Source organism: Chanodichthys erythropterus, chromosome 16 (assembly GCF_024489055.1).
Source record: "Chanodichthys erythropterus isolate Z2021 chromosome 16, ASM2448905v1, whole genome shotgun sequence".
NCBI lineage: Eukaryota > Metazoa > Chordata > Actinopteri > Cypriniformes > Xenocyprididae > Chanodichthys > Chanodichthys erythropterus.
The window spans coordinates 41,483,741-41,507,366 of NC_090236.1; the positions used below are offsets into that span (position 1 = coordinate 41,483,741).

General features: G+C 36.1%; 1 protein-coding gene across 4 annotated transcripts in view; it reads right to left on the reverse strand.

Moving 5' to 3' along the window:
* Nucleotides 1–889: 889 nt before the first annotated feature.
* zgc:110158 (uncharacterized protein LOC553590 homolog) overlaps nt 890–23,626 on the reverse strand; it is a 77,155-nt gene continuing 54,418 nt past the window's right edge. The window contains exons 6-19 of one of the 4 annotated variants that reach the window (XM_067362727.1): nt 19,664–19,747; nt 16,675–16,734; nt 14,914–14,980; nt 14,771–14,838; nt 13,324–13,388; nt 13,102–13,147; nt 12,867–12,902; nt 8,100–8,154; nt 7,567–7,637; nt 6,198–6,276; nt 5,626–5,654; nt 5,416–5,515; nt 4,795–4,802; nt 890–4,461 (exon numbers count right to left, since the gene is read on the reverse strand). In XM_067362727.1, coding sequence (XP_067218828.1) covers nt 4,324–4,461; nt 4,795–4,802; nt 5,416–5,515; nt 5,626–5,654; nt 6,198–6,276; nt 7,567–7,637; nt 8,100–8,154; nt 12,867–12,902; nt 13,102–13,147; nt 13,324–13,388; nt 14,771–14,838; nt 14,914–14,980; nt 16,675–16,734; nt 19,664–19,747 — 906 coding nt within the window. In that variant the 3' untranslated portion in view covers nt 890–4,323. The other 3 variants (XM_067362728.1, XM_067362725.1, XM_067362726.1) reach the window with 3 other exon arrangements.

Genomic DNA, 23,626 nt, shown 5'->3' on the forward strand with positions numbered 1-23,626 from the left:
TGACAAAAGTTGGAGGGTTAGTATTACTTACAGTCACCAAACTCGGTAAATGTATTGTTCACACTGAATGAAACAAAGACTGTAAATTGTAAACAATTATAGTATATCTGGAAGTGTTGCCATGGTGAGGAATTAAAGTAATGAAAAAAATGGAAACCGGAAGTGTCTCATATTGTGTAAAATCATCGTTTGATTTAACTTAAATTAAGATTGTATGTTGCCTGCCATGCACATGTTTCCTTAAGCCACCGGGGTGACTATGGCGCTAAGGTTTGGGCCCATCATCACTGCTTGCAGCTATATTTTGAATTGAATTTTAATTTTACATTGTGACAATGCAAAAATCTTTAGCAACAGAGATTAATTATGTATGTATAAAATTGTATTGATCCCAAACTTTTGAATGGTAATATATATATTGCTAGAAAAATAAAAAAAAATGTATCTAAGTATTTAATGTACACTACCAATGTTTAATGTTTTACAACTTTTATTTAGCAAGAATGCATTTAATTGATCAAAATTGGCAGTAAATATATTTATATCGTTATAGAAGAGTCCTGAAAAACAAAATCACAATTTCCACAAAATCTGAAGCAGCACAACTGTTTTCAACATTGATTATTATAATCAGAAATGTTTCTTGAGCATCAAATCATCATATCAGAATGATTTCTGAAGGATCATGTGACACTGAAGACTGGAGTAATGATGCTGAAAATTCAGCTTTGACAAAATTTTAAATATATTCAATATTTACAATTTTTGATCCCCTAAATTTTTGTGAGACTTCTGAACGGAAGTGTGTATTGAAGCAGGTGCAGTGAACAGAACATAAAAACAACACACATTTCAAAATAAATAGTTTTAATAAATTAAGAGCTGGGAGAGCAGGAAGTCTTGGTAAAAGGGGTTATGTTATTTTATTAGTCTTAAATTTGTATCTACAACGAAGGGACAAGCAAAAAAATAAGCAACAACTCCATGAAAAAAAAAAAAAGAGAGAAAGAAATCAAAGAGAGAGAGAAAAAAAATACATTATTGAAGCACTTTTTCCATCCTTTTTTTTTTTTTTTTTTAATAAGCAACTTTTAAATCTAAAAGTAACTTTACAATATAAAGAAACATACAAAGAACATCTTAATTTACTACACGAGACAGAAAGAGTCCAAACTACCCTAAACATGAAATACAAAGCAAACCCAGGAGACAGACTGCTTCATACTCAATACTGCTCTCGGCCCTCGTCTCCTCGCTAATGTTACAGTATCGTACAGCGTCACAAGAGAATCACAGAGACGTGAGTGGTTTACATACAGAGGACTGGCCGAGGAGAAGAGAGACTGCAACCTAGAAAACACTAGAGAACGGGAAGGATGCTTCCCTCCATTTTAGTACTTTTTTTTTTTAAATCCTCACTCTTTTTTTGTTCGTTTTTTAAAATTTAAATAGATAAAAATCCTTCATAGTAAAGTTTGCAATGCGTGGTCCCTTTTGCACATAAAGAGACGACTTCCCGTGTTCGTGTATGTCCATATAGGCGATGTGTTAAAAGGTGGGCTGCTGTCTGGAAAGTGCAAAGTGAGGACACGTCCGAGAGAGAGCGCTCCACGAGCGTCTACGAGGAGCCAACGGTACTGTTCTCCTAAAACATGAGCGCTCGTTTACTAAGTAGAGGCTGACAAAATCTTTACATTTGCATGATTTAGTACATCTGTACAGAGTCAAGGACAGAGAATGGCGACTCTTTACATTTCTTTTTTTTTTCTACACCCAAGATCTCGTAGTATTCATTGGTAGTGACTGAAATATCAAAAACATGTTGATGATATCAAAATGCACTTTACAGTATTTACAAACAAAGAAAGTAATAAAATAAGATAAACGCTGTATAAATGTGTTTCTTGTTGTCGTTGCGCTGTGGAGAACTTACAGGTGATTAATGTGTGTGTGGATGTCATCAGCAGGAGGATTTACCGCTTCCTTCTGACCCCTAATAACCATTTCACTGAGATTTCCAAAAACACATTTTGTTTAAAGGACACAAGACAAAACGAGACAAACAAACGGGCTGTCGGGCACATTGAGCTCAAATATCCCTCATTCAGTAGTCCCTGGACGACGTCATATTACTGACCCTTCATTTTAGCTCAGGAAAGGTCTGGATGTGGCTGACATCTCATGTTTTTGCAGGTTATATTAGGTGTAATCATAGACTGTAAAAATAAAAAAGGACAACGTGTGTCCACTTCCTTCCACGAAGCCAAAATAGCCCAGAAATGGCTGCTGACATCATGCTCCAATTACGTATTTTGGAGGCGGAGTCTGAGCAGCACAGCTGTCAATCATGACGTCACACCCCATTTCTATAGCATCAAATAACTAAAACAAAACATACACTTGAACAAACATCAGCGTGACGAGAACTACTAAAAATGACAGAAACCATCTTAGGGATGCACAGTATATATCGGCCACTATATCGATATCAGTCAATATATGTTCATTTTTAATGTTATCGTTATCGGCCTGATAAGAAAATTTGGCCGATATATTAAAGCCGATAAATAATGATTAGATTATTAGATTATTTTTTAGATTATTTTTCTAATCAGAATCTCAAAAATTAAATAATTTAGATTTAGATTTATCGGCCAATATATCGGTTATCTGCTTTCAGCATTCTTTTGTAAAGAATTATCTGTTATCGGTATCGGCCAAAATTTGAGACTTTTGTTTTTGTAATTAGGCTCTAAAAAAAATTATATAAAAATTTGGATTCAGATTTATCGGCCAATATATCAGTTATCGCTTTCAAATATAAAATAATTATAGGATATCGGTATCGGCCAGAATTTGAGACTTTTGTAATCAGTCTCTCAAAAAATATATACATTTTTTTTTTAGATTTATCGGACAATATGTCGGTTATCGGCTTTCAAATGTAAATAATTATCGGTTATCGGTATCTGCCAAAACTTGAGACTTTTGTTTTTGTAATCAGACTCTCAAAAATTATATAAAAATTGATATTTAGATTTATCGGACAATATGTCGGTTATCGGCTTTCAAATATAGATAATTATCGGTTATCGGTATCTGCCAAAATTTGAGACTTTTGTATTTGTAATCAGGCTCTAAAAACTTGCATAAAAATTTAGATTTAGATCTATCGGCCAATATATCAGTTATCGGCTTTCAAAAAAAGAATTATCGGTATCGGACAAATTTTCATATCGGTGTAGCCCTGAAAAAAAAAATACTTGAAGCGTAATTGGATATTTTAGTTTGGCTCGCATCCCTTTTGATTACATGGAGAAGGCGGGGTTTATGACCTATACTGCAGCCAGCCACCAGGGGGCGGTGGAAATGCTTTTGACTGAAATAAAGGAACACATAATTAACAAAATGTGTTTGAGGAGGAGGATTTTGTTCCACAGCTGACAAAGTATCCAGTATGGGGAGCACCGAGCCAACAGGAACCTCATAATGTCACGTGACCTGTTCAGATTCATGCAAAAAAGAAAGCACGTGGGTCTCCGGCGAGGGACAGAACGATACAAATCTTCAGGAGGTATCTTAGACTGGCATATTTACATGTGTACAATATGTCCTGACGGGTCGCATGCGAGACGTGTGCGCCATAAATCAACAAAAACAACAAATAAATACGTTATGAGTCACGGTGTCGTGTGTTTGAGTCACCGGTTACTAGTATAACTGCATGTGTTCGGCTCTGGTATGACATCACTTCCTCTCTACAGACGTGGCTGGTCTGAGAGGTTAAAGTCACTGCTGGTTCGGTCGTTCACTCAACAGGGACGATGAAACCTGTACACTAGAGACGTAGAAGAAAAGGTACGGCTACCCTTTCAATCTGCGGGAGGTAAGATTTCACAGCAAACACAAAACGTGGTGTGGACTTACTGAAAAAGTCACGACACGTTGTTGTGCATTATGGATGTGTGCTTTTTCTGCCAAATTCATGGTTTACATACAATGTGCCCCTTTAAAAAACAAAACTAATCAATAACCATCATTACAATATTAATAAAAATAAAATCAACAATTGATAATAATACAATACATACACAGAATAATGAAAACGTTCATCGGCGAACCCGTGGTGACGAGCTCCCTCTTGCATTTACACAATAAAACGGAGGAAAAAGGTGCAGATATTTTCCACTGTAAAAACGACTGCATCCATTCAAGATTTTAAAAAGAAAGAATCAAAAAAAAGTGGAGTGAGTTCGTAAAGATCATAACGTGAGCAGCCCGTGAAGCTCCTCACACACACACACACACCTGCCTTCAGCCTCGCTAGTGTCCTGAACCAGAGAGGAAGTCCGGGAGGCAGGGAGATTCAGTCAACAAGCTCTTCCTGTGGCTCTGGGGCTGCTTCCTGTTTCCGCTGGCCATTTTGCACAAGCTGGGATGGGCCACTTTCATGTGAGTCCTCTGCTCGTGGGGCATCCCAGAAGGCTGTGCAGAAAAAGCCAGGGTGCCGGGGGTCGGTCGACGTGACGAGGGGACGGGGTCGAGAAGGAACGGAGGGGGTTTGAAAACGAAAACAAAAGAAGAAAACCCCAAATAAAATGATAAAACACGAAGAAATCACACACTCATCGTCATGTTGGGTGAATACTGGAGAGAGAGAAAGGGGAAGGGGGGGATATACAGCGGAGGTGAGATCATGAGCACTGAGCAAAATACAAGATGGTTATGACATCACCATCCCAAAATACAGCAAGAAAATGCATGATTTTGTCGACAAAGCAGGAACCAGAGGACAGGAGAAGCTGTCCAGGAAACTGCTGGTCTTTTATAACGAAAGCCTTTTCCAGCACTCACTCTGAATCAGAAACGCTTCAAATCATTTTGTATCTCGGTCTTCTTAAAAAATTTGCCATTGATTTGATATTCTGTTCTGAGTCACATGGTCAGTGAGTGCCTGCTGGGCGGAGCTACACTAACGTTCAGAAGTTTGGGGTCGGTAAGATTTTTTTATGTTTTTGAAAGAAGTCTCACCAGCACTGCATTTAACTGATCAAAAATACAGTAAAAATTGTGAAATATTTTTACGATGTAAAATATGTGAATATATAGTAAAGTGTAATTTATTCCTGTGATCAAAGCTGAATTTTCAGCATCATTACTCCAGTCTTCGGTGTCACATGATCCTTCAGAAATCATTCTGATATGATGATTTGATGCTCAAGAAACATTTATGATTATTATCAATTTGTAACAATGTAACTGTCACTTTGGATCACTTTAATGTGTCTTTGCTGAACAAAAGCATTATTTTTTTCGAAACATCTTACCGACCCCAAATGTTTGAACGGTAGCGCACATGACTGGCAGGTGAGGGGAGCGGCAGGTCTTTGGGTTTGGGTCTGAGTCTACTCACACTTTCACTTTGGAATGGGTTGAGGAAGTTGCCTCCCATTTCTCCGTCATCCCGCGGTGTGCCCGGTGGGTTGTTCATGCCCGCCATGTTGTTGGGGGAGTTCTGCAGCAAAACAGGTGTTTGACAAAGACGGTCGAGAATGAGATGTGAAAACACTGGGTGGGGGGGGGGGGGGGGTATGATACTGACTGGCAAACTAAAACATTCCTTACCTTTGGCAACCCATCCATGTCACCAGAGCCTGAAATGAACAAACACAGTATATGCTTATATACTACACTTATTTGCTCACCAGACACTGTGGCTAGTGGTTTCCCAAAGTTAATATCCTCTCAGCATTTTCACTGGCAACAATTTTGACATGTATACCATGGGAAAAAACTGCCGTATAGATATTTGTAATATAATCTCATAATTTGTCAGCAGGTTTATTAGGCTGCTGTCACTTTAAGATCCATTATACTGTTACACATGCATTTTCTTTCTCAACTGTTTACATTCACTTCAAACAACTGACTGTGTTTACATGAATACTCACCAAGACCGGCATTTTGACATTATGTTGTGTGTGTTTGACTGTTTAAGTGCAATAAGCAGTGAAAAAGAACTCAATTCAGTGCTGAGAGGAGGATTTATGTGGCGCACTTTGGGTGTGAGAATAAAATCTGCGGGAATGAGTCAAATTAATGTGCAATACGCACAATCCCAAGCCGAAATTCAAGCCCTATAACACCAACAATATTCATCCGGAGCCAGTTTTGATGCATTAAATCTTAATGCTTACCTAACGACCCGTTCATATGATGCGGCTCCATGCCACCCATGCCGCCCATTGGGCCATCTGGACCGGGACCCATGGGGAACTGAGAAACACAGAGAAACAATCACATTCAACCAACCATCCACATCCAGTGCCCCGCGTACAACAAGACTGCCTTATTGAATATGAGACATCAACATTCATTTGAAAAGGATGAACAGGTCCCCTTTGATTTCTCTGAAAGCATTTTTATGAAAACAATGATCATAATGTGACATTTAGGATTAATATAAGTCAGGAGCTCATGATTACAAATAAATCCAGACAGCTCTTAAATCACACTGACGGGATTTACGATGACCGACTGGCATTATGAAGCTTATTACATGACTACATGAGTAAATAAATAAATAACTGTACATTTAATTTCAATTTGAGCTCAATTATAGTATAATGTTATGAGCACTAGCACAGCTACAGTACTACAGCTTCACAGTCATGATGACACACAAGTATTTGACTTCTGATGAATGCTATAACTGACCAATCAGAATGTGTATTATAATTAGTATTATTAAAACTATTGTTGCTGTTGTTCTGGTTATATTTAATTTATTGACACACTTTTATGTGTGAATCATATTATCAGAAAACTAAACACATTCAACAACACTTGGGTTTGTTGCTGCTATACACTTGACCTGCCACAAGATGGCACTGTTTTCAACTTATAATCTTTTCCCAAAACTATCAGAGAAAATCTTTTTATCACACTTGCCTAATTTGTCAATAAACCAGTTCAATTGAGTGCAATACAGACGAAGCTAATGGGAACGTTTGAATAAGAAACGTGGTGTCTGTAATTAGACATTTCTCCAGCTCTCAAATGTTATTTTTAATGTGATGACCACAAACACTATTTATTCATCCCTCTGAGACTGTAAAACCGAACGTTTCGAGATGTAGGAAATCCAATAATTGATAGAAAACACTTATATTTAGAAATAAAAAAGACATTCATTATAACCAGCAGATGGCAGCAGAGGACCATTTATTATTTATGCATATATTAGCCATTTCCTGTAATAGTCTTGCTTTTGAATAAATATTAAACATTAAATAATCACTAGGTTTAAAAATACATTTAGTCAAGGTATGAAGTACTCAAAAAAATCTCATGAAAAACAATAACTTTTTTCATGAATGAATGTCACAGAAAGCGAGCGCCATGCTCAAGATCAACGATTTTAGCTGTTTTAAATAGCGAAGATTACTGTTTAACTGCATTTTTTATCAATTAAATTCATCCTCGGTGAACATAAGAGACTTCTTTCAAAAACAATCTTAAAATTGCTCTGGAATAAACACACATCTAAACAGGACTGATACATACATTGGGTCTGTTTCCTCCTGGTCCGATAGGGTTCATCATTGTGTAGATGTTTTCACTGGAGTTTGTGGAGTCTAGAAGAGAAAATCATTTGAGTTTGTTTCTAAGAGCAGCACAACTTCTCCAAAGTAAGAGACCAGAGTCTATTCAGATTCACACTAGATCAATGCAGAACACGGCCGGACTGGATTAATCACCATAACAAACGTGTTGCTTTAATGATTTATGGCTTGTGTGCGAGAGAGAAAGAGGGAGGGAGACACCGCTCACACCCTGATCTGTGGTTCAGCATCACATGGGGATGAGCTGATGCTGTCACATGTTTTTGTTTTCCTGCCAGAGGAAGTGCAGGTAACCTTGCAGTGATATTGGCTGCTGGGTAATGAGGGAGGGAGTGGGTGTTAAACAGGGTGTTTGTGAAGTGCTGAGCATCGTTCTTCTTGGAGAAACACGAAGCGTTTGCAGCTGTGCCGATTATAGACACGAGGTGAGAGCAAGTGTGTGAATGACATGCATAAGGAACAGATCTACTGTACCTCCTGGGCTTGGCATTATGGGAGTTCCTGGTGGACCGCCTCCTCCTGGAGGACCCTGAGGGAGGAAACACACACACAAACATGAGCGTGGCTTTTTAGTGTGTAACAGTAGCAGAACTACCAGAGGAGCAGTTTTTAAACAAAGACACACTAGGCACGGGGGAGCCATTACGCCGCTTTGACTAATGCACAGTTATTTTACTTTTAAGAGAGGCAATGCTAGGAGCAAAACTAAGCGGGATAGTAATTGCTCAAGTAAAATCAATACATTTAGAAATTTTAATATGTGCTTAGTTATGCTTTTAGCTTCCAAAGGGAAGAGCTACATTTTGCAGTTTTCCTTTGAGCTGAAGACAGAGAGGAAACGAAGAGAATCCAGCTCTCTGAATGGTCAATATGGAAGTACATTTGCAACCAATTTTAGTTCTATAAGACTATTTTCCTCCTCAATCATTGCAGGCACACACTTTTGAGAGCATCAAAAAAACTTTGAAATGTATTAGTAAATGTTGAAATTAACAATGAACAATGCTTTTAATAACCTTAGTTAATGTTCCGGATGGACTCTTATTCTAAAGAGTTAATGTTACAGATGGGCTCTTACTGTAAAGAGTAAATGTTACAGATGGACTCTTACTGTAAAGAGTTAATGTTCCGGATGGACTCTTATTCTAAAGAGTTAATGTTACAGATGGGCTCTTACTGTAAAGAGTAAATGTTACAGATGGACTCTTACTGTAAAGAGTTAATGTTACAGATGGGCTCTTACTGTAAAGAGTTAATGCTACAGATGGACTCTCACTGTAAAGAGTTAATGTTACAGATGGACTCTTACTGTAAAGAGTTAATGTTACAGATGGGCTCTTACTGTAAAGAGTTAATGTTACAGATGGACTCTTACTGTAAAGAGTTAATGATACAGATGGACTCTTACTGTAAAGAGTTAATGTTACAGATGGACTCTTACTGTAAAGAGTTAATGATACAACAGGACTCTTACTGTAAAGAGTAAATGTTACAGATGGACTCTTACTGTAAAGAGTTAATGTTACAGATGGACTCTTATTCTAAAGAGTTAATGTTACAGATGGACTCTTACTGTAAAGAGTTAATGTTACAGATGGACTCTTACTGTAAAGAGTTAATGTTACAACAGGACTCTTGCTGTAAAGAGTAAATGTTACAGATGGACTCTTACTGTAAAGAGTTAATGTTCCGGATGGACTCTTATTCTAAAGAGTTAATGATACAGATGGACTCTTACTGTAAAGAGTTAATGTTACAACAGGACTCTTGCTGTAAAGAGTAAATGTTACAGATGGACTCTTACTGTAAAGAGTTAATGTTCCGGATGGACTCTTATTCTAAAGAGTTAATGATACAGATGGACTCTTACTGTAAAGAGTAAATGTTACAGATGGACTCTTACTGTAAAGAGTTAATGTTACAGATGGACTCTTACTGTAAAGAGTTAATGTTACAACAGGACTCTTGCTGTAAAGAGTAAATGTTACAGATGGGCTCTTACTGTAAAGAGTAAATGTTACAGATGGACTCTTACTGTAAAGAGTTAATGTTACAGATGGACTCTCACTGTAAAGAGTTAATGTTACAGATGGGCTCTTACTGTAAAGAGTTAATGTTACAGATGGACTCTTATTCTAAAGAGTTAATGTTACAGATGGACTCTTACTGTAAAGAGTTAATGTTACAGATGGGCTCTTACTGTAAAGAGTAAATGTTACAGATGGGCTCTTACTGTAAAGAGTAAATGTTACAGATGGACTCTTACTGTAAAGAGTTAATGTTACAGATGGACTCTCACTGTAAAGAGTAAATGTTACAGATGGACTCACTGTAAAGAGTAAATGTTACAGATGGACTCTTACTGTAAAGAGTAAATGTTACAGATGGACTCACTGTAAAGAGTAAATGTTACAGATGGACTCTTACTGTAAAGAGTTAATGTTACAGATGGACTCTTACTGTAAAGAGTTAATGCTACAGATGGACTCTCACTGTAAAGAGTTAATGTTACAGATGGACTCTTACTGTAAAGAGTTAATGTTACAACAGGACTCTTGCTGTAAAGAGTAAATGTTACAGATGGACTCTTACTGTAAAGAGTTAATGTTCCGGATGGACTCTTATTCTAAAGAGTTAATGATACAGATGGACTCTTACTGTAAAGAGTAAATGTTACAGATGGACTCTTACTGTAAAGAGTTAATGTTACAGATGGACTCTTACTGTAAAGAGTTAATGTTACAGATGGACTCTTACTGTAAAGAGTTAATGTTACAGATGGACTCTTACTGTAAAGAGTAAATGTTACAGATGGACTCTTACTGTAAAGAGTAAATGTTACAGATGGACTCTTACTGTAAAGAGTTAATGCTACAGATGGACTCTCACTGTAAAGAGTTAATGCTACAGATGGACTCTTACTGTAAAGAGTTAATGTTACAGATGGACTCTTACTGTAAAGAGTTAATGTTACAGATGGACTCTTACTGTAAAGAGTTAATGTTACAGATGGACTCTTACTGTAAAGAGTAAATGTTACAGATGGACTCTTACTGTAAAGAGTTAATGTTACAGATGGGCTCTTACTGTAAAGAGTTAATGTTACAGATGGACTCTTACTGTAAAGAGTTAATGTTACAGATGGACTCTTACTGTAAAGAGTTAATGTTCCGGATGGACTCTTATTCTAAAGAGTTAATGTTACAGATGGACTCTTACTGTAAAGAGTTAATGTTACAGATGGGCTCTTACTGTAAAGAGTTAATGTTACAGATGGGCTCTTACTGTAAAGAGTTAATGTTACAGATGGACTCTTACTGTAAAGAGTTAATGTTACAACAGGACTCTTGCTGTAAAGAGTTAATGTTCCGGATGGACTCTTATTCTAAAGAGTTAATGTTACAGATGGACTCTTACTGTAAAGAGTTAATGTTACAGATGGGCTCTTACTGTAAAGAGTTAATGTTACAGATGGGCTCTTACTGTAAAGAGTTAATGTTACAGATGGACTCTTACTGTAAAGAGTTAATGTTACAGATGGGCTCTTACTGTAAAGAGTTAATGTTACAGATGGACTCTTACTGTAAAGAGTTAATGTTACAGATGGACTCTTACTGTAAAGAGTTAATGTTACAGATGGGCTCTTACTGTAAAGAGTTAATGTTACAGATGGACTCTTACTGTAAAGAGTTAATGTTACAACAGGACTCTTGCTGTAAAGAGTAAATGTTACAGATGGACTCTTACTGTAAAGAGTTAATGTTCCGGATGGACTCTTATTCTAAAGAGTTAATGATACAGATGGACTCTTACTGTAAAGAGTAAATGTTACAGATGGACTCTTACTGTAAAGAGTTAATGTTACAGATGGACTCTTACTGTAAAGAGTTAATGTTACAACAGGACTCTTGCTGTAAAGAGTAAATGTTACAGATGGACTCTTACTGTAAAGAGTAAATGTTACAGATGGGCTCTTACTGTAAAGAGTAAATGTTACAGATGGGCTCTTACTGTAAAGAGTAAATGTTACAGATGGACTCTTACTGTAAAGAGTTAATGTTACAGATGGACTCTCACTGTAAAGAGTTAATGTTACAGATGGACTCTTACTGTAAAGAGTTAATGCTACAGATGGACTCTCACTGTAAAGAGTTAATGTTACAGATGGACTCTTACTGTAAAGAGTTAATGTTACAGATGGACTCTTACTGTAAAGAGTAAATGTTACAGATGGACTCTTACTGTAAAGAGTTAATGCTACAGATGGACTCTCACTGTAAAGAGTTAATGCTACAGATGGACTCTTACTGTAAAGAGTTAATGCTACAGATGGACTCTCACTGTAAAGAGTTAATGTTACAGATGGACTCTTACTGTAAAGAGTTAATGTTACAGATGGACTCTTACTGTAAAGAGTTAATGTTACAGATGGACTCTTACTGTAAAGAGTTAATGTTACAGATGGACTCTTACTGTAAAGAGTTAATGTTACAGATGGACTCTTACTGTAAAGAGTTAATGTTACAGATGGACTCTTACTGTAAAGAGTTAATGTTACAGATGGACTCTTACTGTAAAGAGTTAATGTTACAGATGGACTCTTACTGTAAAGAGTTAATGTTACAGATGGACTCTTACTGTAAAGAGTTAATGTTACAGATGGACTCTTACTGTAAAGAGTTAATGTTACAGATGGACTCTTACTGTAAAGAGTTAATGTTACAGATGGACTCTTACTGTAAAGAGTAAATGTTACAGATGGACTCTTACTGTAAAGAGTTAATGTTACAGATGGACTCTTACTGTAAAGAGTTAATGTTACAGATGGACTCTTACTGTAAAGAGTTAATGTTACAGATGGACTCTTACTGTAAAGAGTAAATGTTACAGATGGACTCTTAATTGGATAACCAATTGTTCCAGCATTCAGTTATCTGTGCCAATTAATCGCCAAAATGGATCAATCAGCAAAACCGATCAATCGGTCGACCTCTACCCATTAACCCCTCATGTATTAACAAAACTACATTTTTGCATTAATTATTGGCAATATTTTGGAAAGGCTGCATTAACTACAAGAGCAGCCTAAAAATAATGCTTCAAAAGCTTCAATTAATAGTTCATTTGTAAAAAATGAACTCTTAAATATTACAAAGACAGCTTATAAGTTAATTATTTTTTATGCAATAACACAATTTATATATACTACAAAAAGTGCATTTTGACTTCATGTTGACTTACCACATAGTTCCCTGGAGACGAGGAGGAGTATGCTATCTGTCAACCCAAGCAAAAGAATATTACTACAGCTTGTTTTGATGAGAATAAAACATTAAACTACACCAGTTATTAGTCATACTATGATATATGAATATAATAATCTTTGGTATATAATAAGTACCATGAATAATGCATGTCACGTGTTTGTCTGCACCCACAAAGTTGCATGCAGACAACAGTGCATGTATGAACTTACCGAGTTAGCGTTGGGGTTTGGCCAGGGGCCACGTCCTCCAGGTCCCCTGAGAAAAAGACAGAAAAACAGAAGGTTGACAAACAGGGTTTGAAATTAACACCCGCCAACCCGGCAAATGTAGGTGAAAATCCACCATGGCGGGGAACGCATAGCACACTAGCCAATTTGGCGGGTTATGATTCATAAATTATGTTCTGTCACTTTGCATGGCATCGAACTCACATGTTCATTCCGGGCATGCCTGGACCACCGAGAGAGTTGGGAGGAGGCCTCATACCACCATAGTTCTGCAGTGGGCAGAGAAAACAAACACAAACATTTCAACAATCACAACAATCACTCAAAAAGAACCATTAAAATCTGGCTGGACTGGATCCATTATTAACCCTGACACTGCATTTCAAAATAAATAAATAAATACATTTTATATAATTCTAATTGTATAAGAATAATTACATACAAATAAATGTATTAAAATAAGTAAATGTATTTATTCTTAAAATTAAATATATACACAATTATAATACGTAATACTTAAATGATACTTAATTTAAATTTTACTACATTTTTACATATAATTATGCTTATCTATATGCAAATAATTATTATTTTTAATAATTATTTTAAAAAAATGTATTTAATTTTATTAAGTAAAATATAAAAAAAATATTTTAATACATTTATTTGTATATAATTCTTATATATACACAATTATAATTATTTTTAAAATCATAAGAAATATATAATTACAAATACATTTATTATGAATAATAATATATTTTTATTTTTCATTAAATAAAAATTTAATTCTAATCGTATATATAAGAATAATTACATTTAAATAAAAGTATTAAAATAGTGTATTTATTTTTAAGTATATACACAATTATAATACTTAATACTTAAATTATATCTCATTTTAATTTTTTAAATAAATACATCTATTTATTTTAATACATTTATGTGAATATAATTCTTATATATACACAATTAAAATGAATTAATCCTAATAAATAAATAAACAAAATGTTTTTATTTTTTAAATATTATTTTTTTTAAATATAATAAAATAATTATAATTGCATATATAAGAATAATTACACACAAATAAATAAATAAATAAATGCAAACTCAGTTGAACAATCTGTGTTGTTTTGGCATTATTTTGGTAGACTATCTTTTTCAATTCAGAGTAATTCAAAATTCGTGAAAAAATATATTCCTCTTTTGCTCTGGGGCTGAAGCCTGGAATTTCTGCCCTTCATCCACTGTCGTTCGTAGCGGCGGGGATCCAACCAAACGGGTTGGGATGCGACTGCCACTATGCTAACGAAGTTCTGCTCAGGCAGACGGCGGCCCACCTGTCTGCTGCCCGTGGGTGGAGGGCAAAGTGTGACAGAGCCTTTCAGGCCTGAGGCAGCTTCGCTCTAACCCGAGCCTTTGTTCGCCGCTCTACCCAATTTGTCGAACAGATGCTGCACCAGCTGCCGATTTGTGCGGCACCTCGCTTGCCAAGAACGAGAAGGACAGACAGAGAGAGGAGCAAGGAGAACTCTGCTTCCAGCACAGGTGAGGACAGAGGAGTGACGGCGCTCAGACGGTCTCAGTCCTGTGGCGTTTGACTACCAGAGGAGAAACGAGGAGGAAATGAGCACAAATATGAGCCTACCTGAGGACCCATGCCACCCATCCCTCTGGGAGGATTCATTCTCATCGGGCCGCCCATGTTAGGATGTCCTGGAACATATTAGATTGATTTAGATTTAGGGGTATTGCACAGGTGATCGTGTGAAGTGTTGGAGTGGATGATACCTTGTGGTCTGGTTGGGTCCAAACTGTTTGGCAGGAGCGGCTGTGATCCTGGAACTCCTACGGGAGGCTGAGGAGGACATACACGGAATCCGTTAAGGAAGAGTATTTTACATTAGACACCAGAAACCAGAAGCCAGAAAAAAAATTAACATAAAGATTAACATAAACACCAATAATTATTAATTTTACATTTTATTTATTATAATATAAAAACATTTATTTTAATACATTCATTTGCATATAATTATTACATATACACAATTATAATTAAGTAATCATAATAAATATATACAAATACATTTATTATAAATAAACAATATTTTTTTTAATTTCAATTCTAGTTGTACATATATAAGAATAATAACATAAACAAATGCATTAAAATAAGGTATTTATTTTTAAAATTATATAATATATATATATATATATATATATATATATATATATATATATATATATATATATATATATATATATATATATATATATACACACAATTATAATACTTAATACTAAATTATACAGAATTTCAATTTTAAAAATAAATACACTGAATACATGTACTTATTTTTAATATTAAATATATATACAGTTATAATACTTAAATTATACCTAATTTTAATTTTTAAAATAAATACGTTTATTTATTTTAATGCAATCATTTGTATGTAATTATTTCTACATATAAAAATAATAAAAATATAAATATAAAAAGCATTAATTTTAATACATTTATTTGTATATCATTCTTATATATACACAATTATAATTGATTATAATAGAAATATATAATAGAAATATTATATAATAGAAATATATACAAATACATTTATTATAAATAAATAATAAAATGTTATTTTTAAATTAAATATTTTACATTTTAAAATAATTATAATTGCATATATAAGAATAATCACATACAAAATAAATATAAAATAAATAAAAGAATCCAAAAAAAATCAGTCATTTTAGTAGTTTTATACCTTTATAGTATTATTCATATTTTTAATGTGCTATTATTAATTATTATCTATATTTTAATTATGTAATTATGTTTATTTAATTAATTTATTAATTAATTATTAATTATATATTTTTAAAATTATTATTAAATATTAAGTACAATTTTATTTTTAATTTAAATTTTAGCAATGATGTTACGCGTTTTTGTTATTTTTATTTTTTATTTTACTACTTAGATTTATTCATTTTATTTTAATACTTACTAACCTTATTTTATTTCAGTTAGTTGTCAAGGTTTTACTTTATCTTCTATTATTTATATTTTATTTTAATATACAATTATTCATTGAAAACTAAGTAATAGTTTTAGTTACTGGATAACACAAACTTCTAGCTGTGCAAAACAACAACCAAAAATAGATTCAGAATAGAAATTCTCATGACTTTGGATTTTTAACTCTTTCCCCACCAGCATTTTTATTTATTTATTTATTGATTGATTGAAGTTGCCAGCCACCGCCAGCATTCTTTTTTTTAAATAATTTTTCAAAAGAAAATTCACAGCCCCCAGAATATTTTGTTGATTAACTCTTTCCCCGCCAGGAGATTCAGTGCTCTTTCAGAAGCTGCGTAACAGCGCCCCCTACAGTATAACAGCAAAAACACGGACAGCAAGAACATTCCGTCAGTAGCAGGGAAAGAGTTAAATGACCCTTAAAATATCCTGACTGATTGTGTTGACCCTGAACACGTGTAAAAATGGAAGAAGGACAGACGGTGTGATGATGTTTTCCGTACCTGATTTGGCATGCGAAGAGACGGCCGTGGTCCACCAGGGTACCGTGGAGACATAAAAGGCTAGAAGAAGAAGAAGAGGAGAAAAAAGGCATCATTAGCAACATGTCGCTCTATTTCAGAAGAAAGCGAGAGCATTATATAGACCAGAATGAATGAGTGCAGCAGGCCAGGCTATAGCAGATGGAATGGACAGACAGATGCACGGAGAGCAGAAGCCAACGCAAGATGACATCAAATATGTACATCTGACATGTCTCCTTCTGTCCGTCAACAGAGACTGCTGCCGTTCTGCACACACACACACACACACACACTCTCATATACAGGAGAGCATCGGGACAGGCCGCACTTCTCGAGTGAAAGTCTGGTCAGGAAGGAAAGTGACCACAACAACCCAAACGAGGGCAGTATCGTGCCTGCGTCCTGACATACAAACCATTAGAGCCGTGTGGCTGCGCGTCTGGAGACGAAACCCGACGCCACTTCTGCGGTCGAGGCCTGTGGGAAGATCCCGAGAGACTCGCGCCAACTTTCAGAGCTCTGTTGAAGCATGTACCGGCGCTGAACGGATGAGGGAAGGGCTGTGTGTGTGTGTGTGTGTGTGTGTGTGCAGCTAATTAGAGTGATTTCACCATTGTAGGAAGATGTTGTACCACCGTAGCGCTCTATTATGAGTGTTTTTCCAGGAGAAAGGAAACGGAAGTGCATGATAAGGGTAGGTTTCGCTGTGTTTTGTGGGTATGCGCATCGTTCAGTCAGTGTGTGTGTGTGTGTGTGTGAGGGAGGCTCTACAATATTAATGTGTTATTGATGGGGGTTGGGGTGAGGCCCGGGAGTGGAGGCCCATCTCCAAGAACAAGGAGGAGACTGAATTATTTATCCTGTTCGCAGGGAGTCGACTCTATGGAGGGGGTGGGAGGTATACAGGATACTTCACACTCCCAGTATAGAGAAACAGAACGAGGGGGAAAAAAAGAAGACGTCAATTCAACAAAAGCCAAGGTATGGCGAACTCCGATGATCATCGAATCTTACTCCCTCGACGTGTGTGTGTGTGTGTGTGTGTAGTTTTGATCATGACCCAGCAAATTAGACCACTGTTAAAGAATAAAGTACTTCACACAACTTTTTCCAGCACTTCAAAGCTTGAATGTTTGAATAATATACAATTTAAATGTTATTTTTAATGTGATGACCAAAAAACACTTTTTATTCATCTTCCAACGATTGTCTCTGTTTGTAAAACTAAAAGTTTCACGATGTAGGAAAAATAACGTGGTGAAAAACAAACACTTTTAGAATAAAAAAAGACATGAAATTACTATTACAACCAGTAGATGGCGGCAGAGGACCACTTGTTGTCTCATTAGCCATTTCCACTCCTTCATATATATTTTTAGAGATTATCAAATCCCTTTTATAACATCAAAATCTATTTTTTGTCACTTTTTGTAAGTGTGAATATATATATATGTAGGAAAGGTCAGAAATGTTCATGAAAAACGCTGTCTTTATAATCACTGAAGCTGTCAGTCAGTACAAACTCCTGCTTTAATCAACGAATCTGACTAAACTTCACAATAAATCTTTTATTTAAACAGCGTCTTTGCTTGTTTGTTATAATTAGAGGATTTGTGCGCGTTTAAAGCTTAGTAAACTTGCACTAAACAAACTCATACTGTGTTTTGAGAGAAACTGAGCGGATTCTCACTACCGGTAACTTAAAACACCTCTGATTGGTCATTACTTTCAACAGAAATGGCTGTGATTGGCTATAATACTCAATGCTGCAAAATCATATTGTATATGCAGTCCTGTTACATGAGTACAACCAGATTTGATTGACTTGCTTTTCTCTTATTAAATAATTACAAATGATGTTACACATAATAATATAACTCTGTTAATCCTGCAATAAAAATATATTTTATTACCGTCATACCCAACTGACGTACCAGATATTTTATATATTGTCCCCGACAGTACAACCCATTGAACTCTACTCGTATTCCTCACAGCTTTGCTTTCAGTTTTAGTAAAAAATCGAAATATTTAATCCATAAATAACAATTCTGTCATTATTCGCTCACTCTCACGTCGTTCCAAACCTGTACGACTTTATTTTTCTGTGTAACACAAAAGAAGATGTTCTGAATACTGTGCTGGCCGATCATTTCCATACAATTTTAATGAACAGGGACTGAAGCTTTCAAGCTTCAAAAAGGATATAAAGCACCATAAAACATACACTACCATTCAAGATTTTTTTTTTATATTCGGCAAGGAATTGATAAAAATACGTAAAAGTAAAGACATTTAGAAAAATTAAAACATTGCAAATAAATGCTGTTCCAGTCCAGATCATGAACGAATCATTCAGACCAGATCTGAATCAGATTCAAAAGAACCGTTTGTTCACAAATCAGACACATGTGCTTCTCTAACGAACACTAGATGTCAAGAGCTTCAGTGAATAACTTAATTGCGGTCTTTTTTTTTCTTAAACAAATCTATCATACAACTTCAGAAGGCTTAAAAGACAGCGCTAGAGTCAAATGGATCACTTTTGTCATACTTTTATGGTGCTTGTTTGTTTGTATGATCTTTCTTTCTTAAAAGATTCAGTCTCCATTCATTTTAGTTGTATGAAAATGTTTTCCAGCAAAGTCTTCAAAATGTCCACATTTATGAGACAGAAAAGAAGTCATACTGGTTTGGAACAATGAGTCGAGTGAACTATCCCTTCAAAAACAGCGTCAACCCTGACTAAAGTCACAGGACAGTTCAGTAATTCTGCAGCTTTGGTTGGAAGCATGTGTTTCTGTGAATGTTTACAAGAAGAGGACTAGAATTATAAATAACCATATAATTTACACCGTTCATCTTGCCCAAGTGAGAGGATGCCAGCGTCGCCAACAGTTCTCATGTGTGAGCGTGTGTGTATATCGAGGGTGTAAGCAAGGACACGGTGTGTGTGTGTGTGTCTTACCTGGCCGTGTGGTCCCATCATGGGGTTGCTGGTATTGTGTGGGGGAGGCTGTGCGTGTGGTGACGGCTGCGAGCCGGGAGGCCCCTTTAAGAGAGAAGAGGGAGATGAGAGATGCACAGACGGCCTTCCAGTGAGGCCTGCTGCTGCCGAAGCCCTTGCACAAACACACACGACACAAACTCACTAAACACTGCTGGGAGACCCAAAGCTAGTGTGTGGATTTCAATGAAAAATGGCAGTTTATGGGAATCAAACAACTAGCTGTTATTTCAAGAAGAAAGTTCTCGAAAAATCGTGGCAGGATTTTATAGACCCACTTCATCATCTTGAAGAAAAATGTGTTTCGGATCTATAAGTGATGTCTTCAAATTCATATTTCAACAACAACCATACAAGCTCAACAACAAGCCAAGGCATTGTGGGACATCAGCTCATGTTGACTTAATGGATCAAAAGATCCAAATCACTACAAATATGGATGTATACCGATATCAATACGCTGACACGTGGATAATTATTTTCATATGATAGCCGATATATTATATTTAAAATATGTTCACAAAGATGTTAACATTTTATGTCAAAAATAAAATTCAAATAATAATAAAAATTAGGGATGCACAATATATCGGCCACCATATCGGTATCGGCCGATATATGTTCATTTTTAATGTTATCGTTATCGGCACAATTTGGACGACAATCAGGCTCTCAAAAATTATAGAAAAATATGAATTTAGATTTATCGGCCAATATATCGGTTTTTGACTTTCAAATATAAAGAATTATCGGTTATCGTATCGGCTAACATTTGAGACTTTTGATTTTGTAATCAGGCTCTCAAGAATTATATAAAAATATAAATTTAGATTTATCGGCCAATATGTTATCAGCTTTCAAATATAAAGAATCAATATATCGGTTATCGGCTTTCAAATATAAAGAATTATCGGTTATCGGCCAAAATTTGAGAATTTGTTTTTGTAATCAGGCTCTCAAAAATTATATAAAAATATCAATTTAGATTTATCGGCCAATATGTTATCAGCTTTCAAATATAAAGAATCAATATATCGGTTATCGGTATCGGCCAACATTTGAGACTTTTGATTTTTTAATCAGGCTCTCAAAAATTATATAAAAATATACATTTAGATTTATCGGCCAATATGTTATCAGCTTTCAAATATAAAGAATCAATATATCGGTTATCGGCTTTCAAATATAAAGAATTATCCGTTATCGGTATCGTCAGAAATCTTCATAAAATAAAAATAAAATTAGGCATGACAACATCATAATGTAAAATATATTAATTCTGAGGTTTTCTAAAGGTCACATTTAACAGTGATACTAAATTATTAGTAAAATATAAAATACGGGGAAATTAGCATGCACAATTGCATATACAATATTAACCAATACCAATAAATAAACACATAGCAACACCCTTGTACCATGATGCAGAGTTTTGCAAACACCACATACATATATTCATCAGAAAATGCAAAAATAATTTATAGAGAAGCATCATTTATATACATTCAGAGGACTTTTTTCCTGCTAAATGTGTCATATAAACCCCTCATTCTATATAACTACTGCAGAGAGCATCCATTAGTGTTCATTAATGATCAACAGGCCATTGAGCTCCAGTCCAGAACGCTTCTGGAAGGAACATGAGACATCGTGACTAATAACTAACACAAAACAAAGGAGATTAGCTTTTATACCTCTCTCCCTCTGAACAACAAGCCCGAATGAGAAGCATATGGCATTATGGGTCCTGTGCACCTACATTAGGAGCGTTCAGCCAATCGCAGTCGCTCTGCAGTTCTGCCTCATTGGGGAAGGATCTCAAAACGGCGATATATAAAAATCACTTTCGACACCTTTGAGAAGATAATAACCTGCCACTTACTGGCAGAGATCAACAGAGAGCCCTTCAATCTCCATTCTCAGGCCCTAAAGGGGCAGTTAGTTTGACAGTATTCATACACTCTGAATGACGGCCGCAGGACAGCTGCAATAGCTCTCCTCCACCACTCGGGGGCAGTGTTAACAAAGCAAACCTCTCGGATCCATCTCACAGAAGCACAACAACATTTATATGTCTGAGCACTGAACATCTCTATTCGATTTAAAAAATTACAGCAATCACATGCATTCATTTCTATGCTAATCATTTCAAACAATACTGACGTCAACAGATCGGCTCTTAAGTTTAGTGGCAAAACGAAGGAAGCAAAATACTTTGAGGGAGAGAGTGTGTGTATGTGGTTGTGACCCATACTGATTACTGCCTCTTGACCTCTGGCCAGTGCTCAGACCTCAGACAAGCCCTCCTGCTGGCTTCAGAGGGGCTGAGGAAACCATCCGTCCAACACGACCGAAAAACCTCCACGCTGATGACCACCACAGCCGCAGAACAGCATCTGCCCAGGGTACGAGACTGACCCACCCACGTCAACAGAAATAACACCACCACATTCAGAGACGGCGCTGTGGCTCGCCGGTTCGTACACATGTGATCATGTACTCTTAAAATTAAAGGTTATTTATTGGCATCAATGGCTCCACGAAGAACCTTTAAAATCTATGGAATCTTTCCATTGCTCAAAAGGTCATTTTAATGGGAAAAAAGGTTCTTTATAGTGAAAAATGCTCTTCACACTTATATATTTTTTAAAATAAAGTGGCATCAATAGGGGCTTTCGCACTGGAGGAACCTTTTCATAGTTCCTAGAACTACTGGCTGAAGTACCCGGATTTTTCCGTGTTTACACAGCAACGAGTTTAGTTCTAGGAACTCCTTTTGGGGGAACTAAATTAGCTCCTACTTCAGAGTAGGGTCTAAAGCAGCACTATAGGAACTGTCAGTGTTTCTATTCCCGGTGCAAATGCAACCAGGAACACGGCCCGGGCGAGAAATGAGTTCTCGGGGAACTATCCTGTTGACTAGTTCCTATAATCGAGTTCCTAGAACTATTCGGTGCGATACGGCATCTATGCGATCTATGCCTCTATTATACACAAATGCTGGTCACATTTCTCAATACATTTTCACAATCATTTCTTCATAATTTCTATCCTTTCTGTACTGTAAAATAAAAGTGGCCAAAAGGCATTTCATTTCATTCGTGACCGATGAGTTTAGGGATACAAGCACTCGTTTTAAAGAAGCATGCGTGACTTATGTGCACGATACACACATCAGGAGTTTTTGAGCTGGTTTTTGGGAGATTTGGTTTCTGATTCAGCCGTGACCCGTCTCTGACCTCCCTGTGAGAGTGGATCGCTGCGGGGTCTGGCATGAGAGCTGCTCTACTGACTGTCCCAGAAACCATGCGCTGATACAACAGGAACACATGAGCATGCGTGTTTTCCCTGGCCACCTGCCTGTGTCAGAGCGGGTCTGAGGGAGGATTCGAGGGTCTAGAGATGCTCAAGGCCTCTTTAACTCATGGCAGCGCTGAGGTCACGACTGTTCATCACACCTCATCACACACCGCTCTCTCCGCTGAACAATCTTTGTCCTCGAGTAACACTCGTTCACTTCTCTTCCTCTCCACCTGACTGCCTGAAGAATGAAAGCAGGGGTGTGCGGTGTATCTGTGATCACACTGCTAAATATGTGCGGTTTTCCCATTATCATAATCAGTGTGATTGGAAAGATATCGGAAGCAGACAATATCAAGGCTTGTTATGTTTACAAATTTCCTACGCCACGTTTCAAAGTCCTGAGAAATTGAAAATCTCAATTACACCTGGAAACTAACAATTTCTAATTGATTTGAAATATTTAAGAATATTTATTATAATACGTGAGTTTAGTTCAATTGTTGTGCTAATAGCATAGCTTACATTTTAAAGAAAGAAATCCATTCCATACAATTCAAAAGTTTTGAGATTTTAATGTGTAATAATGTGTTCACCAAGATTGTATTTATTTGATTAAAAATA